This window comes from Calypte anna, chromosome 2 (genome assembly GCF_003957555.1).
Source record: "Calypte anna isolate BGI_N300 chromosome 2, bCalAnn1_v1.p, whole genome shotgun sequence".
Lineage (NCBI taxonomy): Eukaryota > Metazoa > Chordata > Aves > Apodiformes > Trochilidae > Calypte > Calypte anna.
In genome coordinates this window covers 33,531,513-33,548,053 of record NC_044245.1, presented here as the reverse complement: position 1 = coordinate 33,548,053, position 16,541 = coordinate 33,531,513, and the positions used below count along the sequence as shown (strand labels likewise).

The following is a 16,541-nucleotide window of genomic DNA, read 5'->3' as shown; positions in this document are numbered from 1 at the left end:
CTAACTCCACCTCTTCCTCAATTAGGGAAAAGTGGGCAATCAACTACTAAAAGAAAGTTCAGACATTCACCTTGGTGAAATCTTTTAAATAGTTACTGTACAATATAAAGGAAACACTCTACTGCACTTCTAAGCCAGGAGTTAATGCAAGACTTTAATATACATTGATCTAGGTCACCAGTAATCATTCCAGTAAATTTGAGGTGGACTCCTAGCGTGCTGTAAATCAGCTATTCTGCTACACAGATTTTGAACTGCAGACATGTACTTCTGATTATTTCCCCACCTCAACCTCTGATGCATCTGACACTATACGTTTTCAGTTCTGTCTTTCAAAAAACAATGCATTAGTTGAATGGTAACCAGCAACCAATTGCCCTTAGAAGTCCGTATTTTAATGTCAAGCAAAGCTTTACGGGATTTGAGTTCCATGAATGCATCATTAAAACGGTCCAGGAGGGGTTGGCATCTGATAATCTCTGCTCCTATGAAATTCAAACAAACTGTTATTTGTTAAAAATAATTTCAAAAGGCATTCTAACCATGCCACATAATTTTTTTCATCTATATAGACTGCCTTTTCTACGTTGGGAGAAATTAACATATAATTTGTTTTTTGTTTTTTTTTAAACTTATATCATGAATTGCATGGTGTGCTGAATGAAGGCTAAAAAAAAAAAATAAAATCCTTAGTGCTTTCTCTTGTAGGACAGATGAAACAGTGTGGAGTCCTTTATTTTTTTCCCAACAAGACTCCTTAGAAATGGCAGATTGATGTCCTTTCTAGTAGCCTTACTTTCTGGATCTGAAATTTTGGTCAGAATAATGCTGGGGAGGGGAGATGTGGATGTATCTTTTAAATGGAGATGCCAAAAGTTATACGTTTGAAGAAAAATATGTTGATTAAATCCTTATATACTTTAGGTGTGCATGAACTTACCAATGTAGTTTTATTGGAGGCCATTTTTATTGCAGACTTGCAGAGCTTTTACTAGAAAAATGCATGACAATTAAAAGGAAGTTTACATTACTCAAAGAAAGGCATCCCAATACAAGCATGGTCCTTGTTCCAACCCCCATGTATTCACTGCATATAACATTTCTAATATGGATTAAATCCAGAACAAAAAGTAGGTTACTACTTTGTCTGGCTTAACCCAGTAACACACCAGTATGCTAGCCAGAATAAACAATACTGACAAAGTGGTATATGGGTTGAAAAAAGTTTTTTTCCCCGGCCTTCTAAGGCACAAAGGTATTTATTTCTAGGGAAAAGGGGGAGGACCATCAGGGATGCTTACTTGCTTAAACCCAACAGAACAGTACTTCAGATTCTAGCAGTTAATTACGATATACCGAGGTATATTAACTGCAAATCTGGTGGGGAGCAGCTACGCTTCTGCGAGATAATAATGAGTCACCCCTTACTCTTACAGCACAGTAAATGCTCGTAAACAGCAAATATTTATCTCAATGCAACTATAACGTTGCCTTCTGATTCTCAAGTTGGCAAGAGTTAAGTTCCTCGAGAGGTATTAACTAAGCTGTGCATACTTCATATTTAACCTAAGCAAATGATGTTTAACAGTATCCATCCCCTTTTCCGTGTCATTTCTCATACTGGCCACCTCCTTAGGAATGTATTGTCCCCGCCCCACCGCAAACTATAGAACTGTTAGAATTCCCCATAGGCCTAAGCAAGGCAAAAGAGAAAGTCCTTCAAGGCCAGAAAACCTCCCGGACTCAGCAATCCCGCCCAATTCTCCCTGACACAGGAGGTGGATGTTGGCAGTCGCCTAGGCAGAGGGGTAGGTGAAGTGGGACAAGCACCGGGACTAGGGCCCCGGTGCAGAGGAGCTCGTCTTGTCCCCCTTTCAAAGGCAGGAGAAAGGGGAAAAGAAACAACAATAATTAAAACCCCCGTGCCGGCCCCACCAGAAATAAAGGCAGCACTACGGAGGCCTGCCGAGGGAGGCTGCGCCTCGGGCCTGCGGTGGGCACACGTGAGGCCGGCGGGGACACCCCGGGCGACCTAACGGGACAGCCCCAGGCGGCGCGGGGCCGACCCACCGACCCTCATCGAGGGCCAGGGCGGAGCTGACAGGGGTGGGGGTGAGGTGGGGGGGGGGTCGCCGCTCCCGCCCAAGCAGCCGCCACCGCCCGACAGGCCCTGTGCGCCGCGCCCCCGCCGACAGGGCCCCTTTCCACGCCGCCTTCCCCACCCCGCCACGTTTCCCCCCCGGGCCCGGCACACGCCACCACCGCCGCCGCCACCTCCCGGAGCGGGGCCGGCGAGTGGCGGAGGCCGTCCCTCGGTGGTGGCGGGCTGGCTTTGTCTCCCGAGCGCGTCCGCCGCCACACGGGTGCCGTTGCCTCCGCCCCCCGGCGCAGCCCTCCTTCCCCGCAGCAAAGCCCTCTCGATCCGGGGCCCTCCCTCCCGGGCCGGGAGGCGCCGTGCAGGCGCTGGAGCCGCGGACCCCGGCGGCCCCGCTCCGCCCGTTACCCCCCCCCCCCCACCTCCGCCGCCAAGGAAGCGGCGGCGTCCTGACGAGGGGGGTAGGGGGAGAAGCGGGCGATCTGCGCCCTGCATCTCCCCGCGGCGGCCCGCGAGCAAGGCCCGCTCCGCGGGGCGCTGAGGGAAGGGCAGTCGGGGGAGGGGGAAGGAGGCGGCTGGAGCAAGAGAAAGAGGGAGAGAGAGAAGGATACAGACTTCAATGGTGCCCAGCCGCTCGTGTCTCCCGTCTCCTCCTAGCTCTCGCCCTGCGCGCACTGAGCAGCGGCGGCAACAGCGACATCTGAGGGGGGTTGAGGCGGGGGGTGGGGGAAGGGAGAGAAGGAGGGAGGGAGGCGGGGGGTGGGGAGCGGCTGGGCGGCAGCGCGGCGCAGCGCAGGGCGGGCGCGGCGGCTGGTGGGGCTGGGCTGGCCGGGCACTGCGCGCCGGCGGCTGACGGGGCAGAGCGCACGACGCCGCCTACGCGTGAGCTGCAACCTCCTACCGTCGTCGCCGCCAGCACAGGGAGGGGGGCCAAGACGTCTCTCCAACGGGGGGCTAGCGCAGGACCGCGTCAGGCGTCCAAAAGAAGGAAGATGCCTCGCGGCGACAGAGAAAGCGACTGGGTGAGCCGGGGGAGGCTGGGAGGGGGAAACGGGTCCGCAGCGCCCGGTAACTGCAGTCGCCATGATGGCCGCCGCCATGAGGGCGCGTTGGGCTGGGGCGGATGCCCCCGACGCGGAGCTAGGCCCTAAGTCGGCGAAGGAAGGGCGGCTCTGGAGAGCCCCATGAACGGGGAGGGCGGGCGGGGACTGCCGGGGTGGGCTTTGAAGCTCGTTGCGGCATGGCCGAGGAGTCCATTTGGAGCACGGCCATTTCCCGCTTTGCGGCGGGGAGGCCTAGTCGGTAGCGTGGGCGCGGAGGAAAGGAAGGGGCCCCGTAAAGCACTGAGTGGAAGCTCGAAAGGTTCTGAATTAGTGGGGGAAAGCGTCGGAGTCAGCTGGGGAGGTTCCGCTCTGCTGGTAGAGGAGCCTCGTGCAGGCTTACTTCGGGAGCTGGGGGAGGGGGATGAAGAGGGGGCGGGAAGAAAGGAGCAGCTCCAGCGCCATTTCCCTGGTACGCGGGGCGGCAGCACTCACCCTTTGTCGCGGTGCGTGCGGGGCCGCTGAAGAGAGAAAAAGGGAGGGAGGAGAGGAAGGAAGAATAGAGTGCCGAAGCGGGCAGAGCGCCCGAAGTCGGCGGTGCGGAGTAGAGCGGAGCGGGCTGCCCTTAAGTCCGCCTCCCTCCGCTGACTCCCGGGGTCCCGCTGTGTGTCGGTGCAGGCGCCAAAATCTGGGTAGTTCTATCACTTCCTCCTGCCCGGGCGGAGGGGGAAGGGGCCCGGCCGACAGGAACAGGAGGAAATTTCGAGGATGCGTTACGCTCTGGTGCTGCCGCTCCCTGCCTGTTCCACAGGTGCCCCGCGGGGAGAGCACCACGCGAGGGAGGGTGCCCCTTGGGCTAATTATAACCCCTGGCTCTGAGGTTTGAGCTTTCGGGGAGGTTCGGCAATTTCCGGAAAAAAAAAAAAAAAAAAAAAAAGCTCTGCGAGTAGTGATCGGGGCCGTTTCGGCTCCATTCGGGCACGTATTGCGAGCGTCTTCCGTTGTCGGAAATTGCCGAAGGGGACGGATGGTGGATGAGACCTGCGTCTTTTTCTCCGGAAATTGCCGAAGAGGTTCCGAGCGCCATTCGCGCTTGCTTCGGCAAATTCCGGAAATTGCCGAAGCGAGTCGAACGCACTTCAGTTTCCCTTTCGGCTTTTTCCGGCGACTGTCGAGGCAGATAAGCTCGACGACGACGGCTGCTTCGGCTCATTTCGGAGACAGCCATTACTAACGGAGTTGATTACGTTTTATTGCGCGAAAAAAACACGGAGGGGCGTTATTCAGAACTGCTGCCCCTTTGGAGATATTAAGCCCGGATTCGAGCTGCATTTTTTTTTTTTTTTTTTTAAAAAAAGAACTCGGAAACGAGCCTGAGTTGGAGAAGGAGGGCGCTAGCACTACGTGGAGCTGAATTTCAAATTACGTAACAGTTAAGGCAGCCATTACTGACTTGTTGTACGGTACTCTCAAGCAGGAATACGTAAACCATGAAGAATATGGTACGTGAAAAGGGAGAGAGTTAAGAGATTGCTTTTAAGGAGGGCGGAATGTTCGGTTACGCGTACGGAGTGGATTTTTCCGGGCATTGCGAGCGGGCTTGAGCCCTTGTCCGCGGAGGTCTGGGTGCCGCCGCGGGCGCCCGGTGGGTGCGCGGCGGGTAGGGGGGCGCTGGATGTCCTCCCGCAGAAGCGTTAGGAGGAAGGTTCTGGAAGCGGCGGTTGGGGCTGGTACGCAGCCGAGAGGGGAGGCGGAAGCTGCCGTAGTTGTGCATGGCGAGTGGCGAGTACCGAAATCGTTCGGACGTAGCCGTTGGCCGAGCTGCCGCTAAGGTGGCGCTGGAGGAGGGGGACACGGGGCTTATGGAGGTCGGTCAGTGCGCCATCCGGGGAGTCGCCTTTGCCCTGCGAAGTGCTGACCGGCCGGGGTGGCGCTGCCAGTAATGGCGGTGGCGAGGGGGAGGGCTAAAATGGCGGCGCCGAGATTGGCTTTTTCGTGAGGCTTGTGAGGGTCGCTCCGAAGGCGAGAAAGCGACTAAGATGGGAGAGCAGGAAGGGGCTGCAAGGCGCGGAGGCAGCGGTAGTTGTCTGGTGTCTGCGGGGACAGAAAAGGGAGCTTGCAGCCTCTTCCCGGTACCGTAGGGGCAGGCTAGAACAGTTTGCACCACTCAGATTGTGTTGAGCTGAAGGATTCTGGTGGAATATTTTTTTTGGTGGCTCTTTTTTTCCCGTTTGGGCTCGGTGCTTTCGGAAGTTTTTTCCTTGCCGCCGCATCACAGTCCCTGGAGGCGACGGCGGCTCTGGGCGCCATTTTCCCCTTCCAGCTCCGGGGTCCCCTGTTTTCCTGATACCCGCCACATGGCGGAGCCGGCTCAGTAACCGCATCGCTCCTGATAACATCAGGCTGCAGGGGCGAGGGAAGGGGGGGAAATCACGCTGTGAGATTGCAGAGCCCTGCAAAACGGACAGAGAATAACGGGGCCCTTGGCGCGGTGTGTGTAGGGGAGAAAGAACAGCGTCTTCTTGGCTTGGGACCAGTAAACCTAGCTGTGCTTTTGGCAGGCCTAGCCATAGCAGTACAGAGATCCCACGCGCTTGTCTCGTAATAATTTTTTGTATATGGTCAGCTTGGAGTGTTTGTGGAGGTAGTATTGCTATATGAAGCACGTTTTTGTGCTTTTCTGATACATTTTTCAGCAAAGGCTGTCTACTTTCCAGTCCTTTAAAGTGTTGCTTTAAGCTTGTGAAGGGGGACTTAAATAAGCATTAATTAAGATTCTGTAGCGTTTATAAAGATACCCTCTTGCACTCAGTTTCTAACACACAGTGTCTACTACGGTAATCTTGAAAGTTGTTTTTCTTCCAGCTTTTACAGTTTAGGCCTTTGCAGCAGTGGCTTGTATATGTGTGGGGGGTTGTTTTTACCAAATTAGGATTATCATGAAGATTCTGAGATGGACTGGTGAGATAGTAATTTTTATCGTACATCTTACAGCTTCTACATAAACATCGGAGGCTCTGGACCCTGGTAGGAAGTAGATGCTAGGCTACCCAGAGCTTCTGGAAACTTTTCAGACGCATAGCCTCTACATCCAGGGGCTGTGTGTTAGTGGAACAACATGATTTTGATATTTTCCAGTGGTTTTAATTTAAGAACTGGTAGTAAATTTTACTGTTGCTGTGTCTTGTATGGTGTAGATCACAGTTTCTAAAAATGTTTTCAAAGGTAAAACTAACACTGGAAAAATCCTACATCCTTACTGAGTTTGCTTGTTTCTCATATTTTTATAGAAGCATGACTGTGCTTTATTAGATGCATGACAGTAGTTTCTAGAGGGAATAGTGTCTTCTGGCAGGTCTCTGAAACTGTAGTTAGTAGTGCCTGATTTTTAAGCAGCATAACTGAAGTACTTGGAAGGTAGGATTCTTTTGGCAGGATGGTTGCATAAAATTATTTCCATGCCAGCCTACTCAATTTATAAATTATGGTGTATGACTTACAACATGTAGCTTCTTAGTGCAAGTATGATATGCAGTGCCCTTCCCTTTTATCCTATTAAGAGATGGTGTGAAACGAAACTTGACATCACAGCCTTTTCTCTTAAACTTGTGTGTCTTAATTTTACTTGTTTGTACAAGTACAAGACAGTGCTAAATTCCTCTGGGTTCCTTGGAAGAAAAAAGTAATACATCCAACAGCAAGATTCAAACTGGTTTTAAGATGCTGGATTTAAACTGATGATCTTGAAAATAGTTGATTTTTCTAATAATTGAGTTCCTTGTGAGACTGCAGTAACTCAAGCTGGTGATAGGGTGATTCATTTTGAACAAAAACTGATCCAGTGCTACCCACAGCAATTGTTTCCCTTTTACATGCATCTAGATCCAGGCCTGCCTTGGACAACCTCATGAAACATGGTGGTTTATGTGCAAGTTGGCTTAATTCTTGTAAAAGTGTTAGTGCACTGAACTATTTTGCTTATTTTCCAAACATCATTGTGTGATACTGTTAGGGTAATTTCTTTTTTACATTTATTCTTAATGTACAGTGGAAGCCTGGTAATGTTGTGTTTGACAGTTACAGCTAACTATACAGTGCTTTGATTGTTTAAAAATCAACCACCACCATAAAAGGAAACAAAATCAAACACCCAAGCAGATTTTCATGACTTCATCAAATTAGATAAGAGTATAAAGTTGAAGTAATCATTGAATTACAGTTGTCTCTAGCAGGAAAGGTCTCTTTGAAACAACATTCTGAAATCTTAAATTTTGTGGAATTAATTTTTAGGGCATTTTTTTTACTTATTGCTGTTTGATGTATAAAATGTTTTAAATGTGTAACTAGTGATGCTATTGCTGAAGTTACAGTTCCTGCTTAGTATAAAATCTTAGTATAAAAGTATTTTTAACAAGTAGAGTTCGGAAGGTTCTTCTTTCTACTTTAGTAATACTGTATACAAAATCGTAAATGTAATGCATCATATTGTCCTGTTGTTTGGTACTTTAATAATGTACTGCACAACAGAAATTTTTGTTGACCAATCAGTAGCAATTTCTCTGAAAGGTAATATAGTCCTACCAAAACCATAGTTTATGTTAGTGGATATATATACAAATACTTATTGTAAAGAGAATCCACTGAGTTTTGGAGCTGCTGCTTTTGAGGGTGGATAGGTTTACTGCTAATTCCAGTGGTGCAGGATCCCAGATCAGTTTTACAAATGCTCTGGTTTTCATTAATTAAATAATTATTAAGAAAACATGAATCTGCAGCCCATTTTAGAAAATACTTACCTTAATTCTAATGTCTTTGATAAATAGCATGAAAGTATTAATGTACAACAATTTGAACTAGAATTATTTTTGTAAATAAATAAAAGCCTTATGGAATAGAGTTGGCCAATATGAATGACTTTTTGTTATCTGTAATAAGAACTTCAGGGTTTATTTTTCTTTAAAAATCATATTCTAAAAATCTTGGAGAACACTTCTGAAATCCATTTGAGTACGGTCCCTTTTTCTTTCCCTCCTGTTTGGAGGGAGAGATGGGAAGCACATGATTAAAATCTGTAATGTAGAAGCGGACACAGAATAGTGTAAATTGTTTAATTTCTTGAATAGAGGTAGAACATCTAGAAGGATCAAATCTAATTTTGCAAGACATGTCTTAATGGTAGTTTTTGACACTTCTAAAAATCTAACTTTGTGTCTAATTATGCTGATTCAGAGAGAGTGTTGTTAATTTTATTAATGTAATTTTCTTTTCTGTGATAGAGGGAAAAGGAGCAGTTCCGCAAACTGTTTATTGGCGGCCTAAGCTTTGAAACAACAGAAGAAAGCTTGAGGAGTTACTATGAGCAATGGGGGAAGCTTACAGACTGTGTGGTAAGTTTTGCATACTAATGCACAATGGTGATATGATGTCAGTGCAGGAGGCTGGAAAATTGTTAAAGTGGGGAGTTTGTTTTCTGGATAGCTTAATGAATTTACTGAATTGTCAGTGGACGGTTGGTTTATACATAATTTGGCCCATCGTAGCTATGCATAGACTTCCCTTGGAAAATATTGATAGAGTTAGAGAACATTCATATTCTGTTTCCTGTAAAATCTCCCAGATTATCTCTAACCACTGATGTCAACAGTTTAAAATTAACTTGTGAGTGATTGGCTGAAGTGCATTAGGAAGGGCTTAACATAGAGTACTATTAGCTCCGTGTGATTGGCAACCTTTGGCTGAAAGCTGGTGTTATGTTAAGCAGCCTTAAAGGAGCTGGAAAAAGATGTCTTTCTGTGTGATGTTTCCATAAAATCATTTAGGTTGGAAAAGACACCTTAAAATCATTGAGTCTGATTGTAAACATGATAGTGCCAAGTCTGCCACTAAACCAGGTCCCCAAGCACCATGCTTACAAATCTTAAGTAACTCCAGGCATGGTCACTGCTACAGAAGTTTCTCCATTGAATTTGTTTCGTGAGCAGTAAATGAGTATTTCATAATAAAAATTTAAAGTTTGTGGTCTTCAGAAAGCTTAAAATAAATTATGTGGTAAGTTTTTTTGAGGAAAAAAAAATGCACATCATCAGTGATACAGGATTGTTTCTGAATTGTAGAGAGAATCTTGAAGAACAGCAATAGTTTGAATTTCTGTAATACCAAGCAGTGCCAGTCGTGTGTTTTAGTTGGCATGCCCTGCTACTTTAGTATAATTGGGTATCGAAATCAAACAAGGGAAGCATAAACTAAATTTACATGGTTTTTCCAAATGCTGCTAGTGTTAAGCTTAACATGAGACAGGTAGAAATACTTCAAACATTTATCGTTTTTAGGTAATGAGGGATCCTGCGAGCAAAAGATCAAGGGGGTTCGGTTTTGTAACATTCTCCTCCATGGCTGAAGTTGATGCAGCTATGGCTGCAAGACCTCACACGATTGATGGAAGGGTGGTTGAGCCTAAGAGAGCTGTGGCTAGAGAGGTAAGTACAGCTTTAAAAGCAGATACTTGCACTGTTTTAAAAAAGGAATAATCAGACAGTTCTGCTTTGTTCTTGTTTAAAGTAGCTGGGTTTAAATTCTTCAGTCAGAAGGCCATAGTTGGACTACTATTTCTTCCACTTCTGGTCTGTTAAATTATGGTATTTCATAAATTGCTGTAATTACAGCAAACTATTAAGTGAATTCTTAGATTGAATTCTGGTTGTAGAATCATGTCTGCATGACATGGACAAAGTATTATTAGTAAAAACATACTGCATGTCTGTAATTAACACAAATTCCAAACTAACTTCTCTGGAATGGTTACTGCTACTAAATGTCTAATAAACTCAATCTCTCCTGAGCCTATTCAAAGATCATCTTGGGTATTTCTAAAAGGTACATAACTGAAGTGATAAAAATGCAGAATGTAGTAAGGAAACTTTTTTCCAGTGTTGGTATGCAAAATAGTCCTGGGACTTCTTTGGCTTTAGCTCCAGGTATATTTGGTTTTCAGATTCAGGGTACAAGTTAGGTTAGTGCACAGGAATGCAGTGCACCTCTAAACTCAACCAGGTTGCTGTTGAACAGAGGTACTTGAGGAACATTTAGACCTACTGTGTCTGTCAAGCTCTGAGTGTAAAAATAAGCCATAAATATGAGGAGTTCCCTTCATGTTTGAGTAGGGATTAAAGTGCATACCTGTGAATTCATGGAGATTTAAGGACCTTTCCTTTTGATACGAGTGGAATATGGGTTTCACTGCTATTGAGGGAAATTGTCAGAGGAAGCTGACACATCTGTGTTTCAAATACAAAAATTGCTCTAGCTTAAGTTTTTAGGTACTGCAGTTCTTTTGAACAGTTGATCTTACTTTTCCTCTACATATTTTAAAGACATTTTATGTACTTTGTGTTTTATAGTTACTTCTGCATGTATAGTTTTCAGCGCTTTTTAGGGGAGGAAAATTTTCTAAATTATCCTTGGTACTTTCCTCCCAAAAGGTCCCCAAGCAAGGGGTGTGGACTGTAAGAGGTCTACCTGAGTGCTTGAAGAAGTCTTAGTCTATCAGAATGCCATTCCTGGAATTGGCAAAATAATCATTTATGAGTTTGTTCTTTGATTTTCTTTCTGGTAATTTAAAGGGTTCTTTCAACAGGAATCTGGAAAACCAGGTGCTCATGTTACAGTGAAAAAACTGTTTGTTGGTGGTATTAAAGAGGACACTGAAGAGCACCACCTTCGTGACTACTTTGAGGAGTATGGCAAAATTGACACTATTGAAATCATTACTGACAGACAGTCTGGTAAAAAGAGAGGGTTTGGATTTGTTACATTTGATGACCATGATCCTGTGGATAAAATAGTATGTAAGTAAGCTAGTTTCACTATTTCATTTGGTAGTATTAATCCTTTCAGACACGGTAATTGAGCAAAGCTAAACTTACCTAATCCCATTATCTCTTCAATGTATGTGCATTAATACTGACTACATTGGAATTCTGGCAGATTGTTTGGGAACACTTATTTTAAATCAGTGCTGGCTTCTTGGTTTAGAATTTGTATGGTGTTTTTGTTTTCTTAATGATATGGTATATTTAGAGATTCATTTGGAAATGAATTCATTTTTGGAAGTCTTGTTTTTACTTGTTGCCAGAACAGTACTTAAATGCTGATGCTGTCTTACTTGATGTGGTTACAGTGCAGAAATACCACACCATTAATGGCCATAATGCAGAAGTAAGGAAAGCTCTCTCTAGACAGGAAATGCAGGAAGTTCAAAATTCTAGGAGTGGAAGAGGAGGTATGTACAATTAACAGTTAATGGTTTGTGGTCAATTTTTGAGTTTGCTTTCCATGGTCTCATGTTTAAAAATCTTAAAACTGTTACAGGTAACTTTGGTTTTGGTGATGCACGTGGAGGTGGTGGCAACTTTGGTCCAGGACCTGGCAGCAATTTCAGAGGGGGAGCTGGTAAGACAGGCATGTTTGTAGCATGGTTTTTTTTTTCCTTATTGATAGTCTTTCTGGTTTTGGGTAACTTCATAAGCTACTGCTGTTTTAATTTAATGTAGCTGTAGCAGTTGAAAAATTTTTGGGAAAAATGTGAAAACCTCTTCTGTAGTGCACAAATTGATAATGTGACTGTTAAGTAAAATGCAGTTCTTTTTTTCTTGAACCTCATGCATTTTTTAAAGGAATTCAGGTACTTCTCTGTAATTCTATGCAGCGTTTGCCTGACGTTTACAGAGGAAGGGCTGTGTCCAGAATTAAAACTGAGCACCTTGCAAGTGCAATTAAAATGATAGATGTAGAGCAATTCACATATTTTTTTCTTAATTCATGTACATGTTTGCTTAACCAGTAATCTCTGAGGTTTGGTCGTTAAGGATTTGGGGATCTAGTTTGCTACAGGTGAATTGAAATACTTCAAGATTTTTTTTTTCTCCAACAGATGGATATGGAAGTGGCCGTGGATTTGGTGATGGGTATAATGGATATGGTGGAGGACCTGGAGGTTAGTGTACTTTGGCAGTGTGATTATTCTTTCTCTGATTCAGAAACGTTTTTACATTCACCTTCTATTCACGTAAAATGGGTATTTCCAAAGCCATTTTGTTGGCTTTAAGAGGCACACATGGATGTTATCTCGTGTTAAATCTTTATATGGTAAATTGCATGATCATTTATTGGATTACTGTGTCCTTGTAGACTTCTAAACAGGGAAATAGCGTGGGGTATGCAGAATTTGGTTGCCTGCTATGCTGGAAAGTTGATTTTAAAGGTTTATATTTTCATAGGTGGCAACTTTGGTGGCAGCCCTGGTTACGGAGGAGGAAGAGGAGGATATGGTGGAGGAGGACCTGGATATGGCAACCAGGGGGGGGGCTATGGAGGTGGTTATGACAACTACGGCGGAGGTAATTCACTGGCTTGAAATAAATTAGTGCAAGTCATTTGAGAATTAGCAGGGGTGGTGGTGGTATAAATGTTGTGTAAAGAATGTCTTTGTTTTCCTAATGGTGTAAAATGTTATGAATAAGCAGTTGGTTGCCTACACTGCTGGGATACCTTGTATGATTTTTTACTTTATACCAAATTCCTAGTAATGAGGTAATTTTGTGATCACTGTATGCATTTTGGTTCACCTATGTATTTCTTCCCTTTTTCATTGATAATGCAGGCAATTATGGGAGTGGAAACTATAATGACTTTGGAAACTACAACCAACAACCTTCAAATTACGGTCCAATGAAGAGTGGAAACTTTGGTGGCAGCAGGAACATGGGGGGACCATATGGTGGAGGTATTGTATATGTCTTGACAAGCCTTGGAGCCAAATGAGTGGGTGGGCTTTAGTTTTTTGGGGAGGTGGAAGGTAAGGTAGGACAAGGACAAACTTTTGAACTAAAAGAGAGGGTAGATGAAGGATCAGATTTAAGAAAAAAATTTTTTACTGTAAGGCACTGGAACAGGTTGACCAGGAAAGTTATGGATGCCCATCCCTGGAGGAAGTGTTCAAGGCCAAGTATTTGGATGGGGCTTTGAGTAAACTCATGCAAGGCAAAGTCTGCCTGCCCATGAGAGGAAAGTTGGAACTAGATGGCCTTTAAAAATTTCTTCCAACCAAAACTATTCTGTGATTCTAAGAGGGATATGTAGAAAGAAAATTAAAGTATGCTGACTGTTTCCAGAATATTAATAAATGTTTTGCAGTTTCCAGTCTGTAAAAATTGTAGCCAAGTGGTCTTTCCTATCAACTCTCATTAGTTGTAGAGAGTAGTTAATGTCCACTAAGTTTTCTGGGCTTTTTTTTTTTCTTCTAGTGTCATTTTTTCCTGACATTCCTGTTTCTTATTGTTGCATAGAAGTTATTTAATATGGCATGTAAGGCTTGAGAAATGGAAACTGAAACATGAATCCCTTTCTTGAAAGGTTTAGCAGGGAAATAAAAGTCAGCTTTCACAGTCACGAGACAGTAAACTGTGCCAAATTACATGGGACACTTAAAATTTCAAAGATTTTAGCATGTAGTTCTTGTGGTGGGTGGCTGTTCTGGATGTTACTTAGAGAAAACCACCAAAATGTTAAAATGCTGTGTGTGCTGTCTCTGGAAGTGATGTGGATGTTGATTAAAAAAACCAAACCATAACAAAAGCACTGATAGATTTTTAAAGTGTATTGATGTAACTGTTTCTTCTTGGTCTGCAATTAACAGGAAACTATGGTCCAGGGGGCAGTGGAGGAAGTGGTGGATATGGAGGGAGGAGCCGTTACTGAGTTTCTGCAAGCATGCTATGGGTAAGTATGTTTTTAAGTACTAAAATTGCAGTGATTCTTGAGAGTAGCTGCAGGAGTTAAAAGCTTTTTAGGCTCATATTATCTTTCCTTTAAAAAATGGTTAGATGAATAATTTCATAACCTATTTTTTTACTCTTTACTTCTGTTGAAACAGGCTTCACTGTATAAATAGGAGAGGATGAGAGCCCAGAGGTAACAGAACAGCTTCAGGTTATCGAAATAACAATGTTAAGGAAACACTTATCTCAGTCATGCATAAATATGCAGTGATATGGCAGAAGACACCAGAGCAGATGCAGAGAGCCATTTTGTGAATGGATTTGGATTATTTAATAACATTACCTTACTGTGGAGGAAGGATTGTAAAAATGCCTTTGAGACAGTTTCTTAGCTTTTTAATTGTTGTTTCTTTCTAGTGGTCTTTGTAAGTGTAGAAGCATTCCTTTGATAATGTTAAATTTGTAAGTTTCAGGTGACATGTGAACCTTTTTTAAGATTTTTCTCAAAGTTTTGAAAAGCTATTAGCCAGGATCATGGTGTAATAAGACATAACGTTTTCCTTTTAAAAATTTAAGTGCGTGTGTAGAGTTAAGAAGCTGTTGTACATTTATGATTTAATAAAATAATTCTAAAGGAAATATTGTGTAATTTTAGATTTTTTTTTTAATATTGTAAAATAAGGCAAGGAGTGGGTAGTATAAGGTCCCACAAATAATATAAAGCTATTGTTGTACATGTAAAATTAAATGCTGGTCAGAAAAAAAGTATGTTGTCTGTAAATGATCAGGTTTAAAGTATCTAGATAACTTAAGGGTTATCTCTGCAAGGAGAAACACCTTTTTAGATCTTTTAGATGCTGCTTCTTCAATGGCAAGGAAAGGAAATATCCCCAGCGAGGTACTCTTCCAGGGACACAGGTCTAGTACAAGAGAACTCTTGAAAACGTCTCTAAGTTCAGCCAGTCTTAAAAAGCTGCGCTGTATTTCTGCAAAGCTTTAACTACAGTAGTTGATAAGGATGCCAACGAAGGCTGAGGGTGTAGAGCAAAATAGTTCTAAGCTTCAGTTAAACTTCTTTAGGTAAGATCTTATTTACTTTTCCTTTCTTAATGTTTCAAAACCAAGAAACTAATATTGCTTGACAGTATTTGTTGAGTATAGTGATAATCGTTATGTAGTTTAACATAGCAATGAATTGAGTTAACAATTACCACTTGAAAAGAAATTTGTGAATCCTGTTTTCTTGTATTATTAAATTTTTTTACAAACAAATTTCTGTTAATTTCAGCTACTTAACATATTTTTTTCCTACTGGAATCTAGCTATGATATGAACCCTGGACAAGCATAGACTGCTGCCACTGTACACTGCTACAGTTGAACAAATGAGACCTGCAAGTGTCCATTAGTAAAGCTTTGCAAGGGTTCCATCCCTGGTGTTGGTAGTTAAAATGGTAGGTCACAAGTTAATTAAATCATACAACTTTATTTTTGCATCCTGCAACATTTTCTTTTTTTCTTGGGAGTCTATACGATATGGTGGTTGCAAGGTAATGCAACAAAGGTAGTTCTGTGCTGTTGAAAATGAGCTATGTTGTTGTGTGTCTTGTCTACTGTAAACTATTTTATATAACATGTTTCATCCTGAAGGTTCCCAAGTAACTGTAGACTGTTTACGTGTAAGGAAAAAAATTGCACCACAGAATACATCTGCCTCTGTGAAGGAATGTGTCGTCCATTCTTTTTAACAACTGCATAAGCAGTTCTTTAGGAGGGAAAGTGAGAACTTCAAATGAAACTGCAGGTGGTATTTCAGAAGTGTATTATGTAATTATGTAAATTGGCATTTGGCTAGAATGTTGAGGTTTCCACCATTTTTTATAGTTCTTGCAGCTAGTAAACCTTAGTGCCAAATTCAGTCAGCCTTACTCTCACTTCATTGAATGTTTCCACCTCAAATTAAAGAAAATTCATCAAGTAATGAGTTACTCAGAGTAAGGGTGGCATACTCTACTAGATTTGGTTTTTAAATCAAAATCGACAAAACCCACCAAAAAAGTAACCAAAAAATGCCCTAATTCAAAGTTCTGTTGCCTTTAAAAGGTGACCCACTGAAGAACATGGACTCAGCTAACACAAGTCCTGTTCCTTTTTGTGTTAGACACACCAGTGAACTGCTTATACTTTTTTCTTTAAAAAATGGCTGAAGTTCCCCTATTGGTAATTTGGTTTAGACATATGTGATAAACATCTTCAGATACACTTTTTTTTTCTTTGGCAGGAAGGTGCCATGCTGCAGGTAACTAATGAAGAAGTGGTCAACCACAGAAACGCTTCAAGAAATAAGAAATTCTGTTTCATCAGAAAGTAGTTGTTTTTGCTGCCTTCATTAAAAACCTAGAGGTTAAATGAATACTGATAAAACATCACAATTAGTACAGCTCCCTGTAATGCTGGGTTTTTCTTAAATTATAGTAATAATGTCTTGTAAACCTTTCAAATAAAATTCAGATTCGTTAGGAGAAACAAATCACTAATGTTAAAATAGCAAACGATTCTGTGAGTAAAAGTTTAACTACATATTTTTATAACTTTCATAGCTTTAAAATAAAGTATTTTTTATACGAAAGTA

The 16,541-nt window shown here is 42.9% G+C and overlaps 2 protein-coding genes across 20 annotated transcripts in view; one reads left to right on the top strand and one right to left on the bottom strand.

The window, feature by feature from the left end:
• Nucleotides 1-4,006, bottom strand: part of CBX3 (chromobox 3) — a 20,571-nt gene extending 16,565 nt beyond the window's left edge. For 3 of the 12 annotated variants that reach the window (XM_030444359.1, XM_030444353.1, XM_030444360.1), the window contains exon 1: nucleotides 2,707-2,820. Coding sequence is in view for 2 of the 12 variants with exons in the window: in XM_030444362.1 (XP_030300222.1) it covers nucleotides 941-964 (24 nt within the window). In the remaining 10 variants the exon portion in view is untranslated. Of the gene's footprint in view, nucleotides 1-940; nucleotides 992-2,706; nucleotides 2,821-2,996; nucleotides 3,060-3,630 lie in introns of those variants that run through there. The other 9 variants (XM_030444357.1, XM_030444362.1, XM_030444354.1 and 6 more) reach the window with 7 other exon arrangements.
• Nucleotides 2,876-16,541, top strand: HNRNPA2B1 (heterogeneous nuclear ribonucleoprotein A2/B1). Of its 8 annotated transcripts, none has more exons than XR_003987171.1 (12): nucleotides 2,876-3,117; nucleotides 8,412-8,522; nucleotides 9,465-9,611; nucleotides 10,769-10,979; nucleotides 11,312-11,413; nucleotides 11,503-11,583; nucleotides 12,065-12,127; nucleotides 12,411-12,530; nucleotides 12,794-12,916; nucleotides 13,829-13,911; nucleotides 15,233-15,363; nucleotides 16,191-16,541. XR_003987171.1 is itself a non-coding variant. In XM_030444351.1 (11 exons), the coding sequence occupies exons 1-10, from the start codon at nucleotides 3,088-3,090 to the stop codon at nucleotides 13,888-13,890; spliced, it is 1,050 nt and encodes a 349-aa protein (XP_030300211.1). In that variant the 5' UTR covers nucleotides 2,876-3,087; the 3' UTR covers nucleotides 13,891-13,911; nucleotides 15,233-16,541. The 8 variants fall into 8 exon arrangements, 6 of the variants coding, with proteins under 6 accessions (XP_030300211.1, XP_030300209.1, XP_030300210.1 ...); XR_003987170.1 differs by having other exon boundaries at nucleotides 11,503-11,592; XM_030444351.1 differs by having other exon boundaries at nucleotides 15,233-16,541.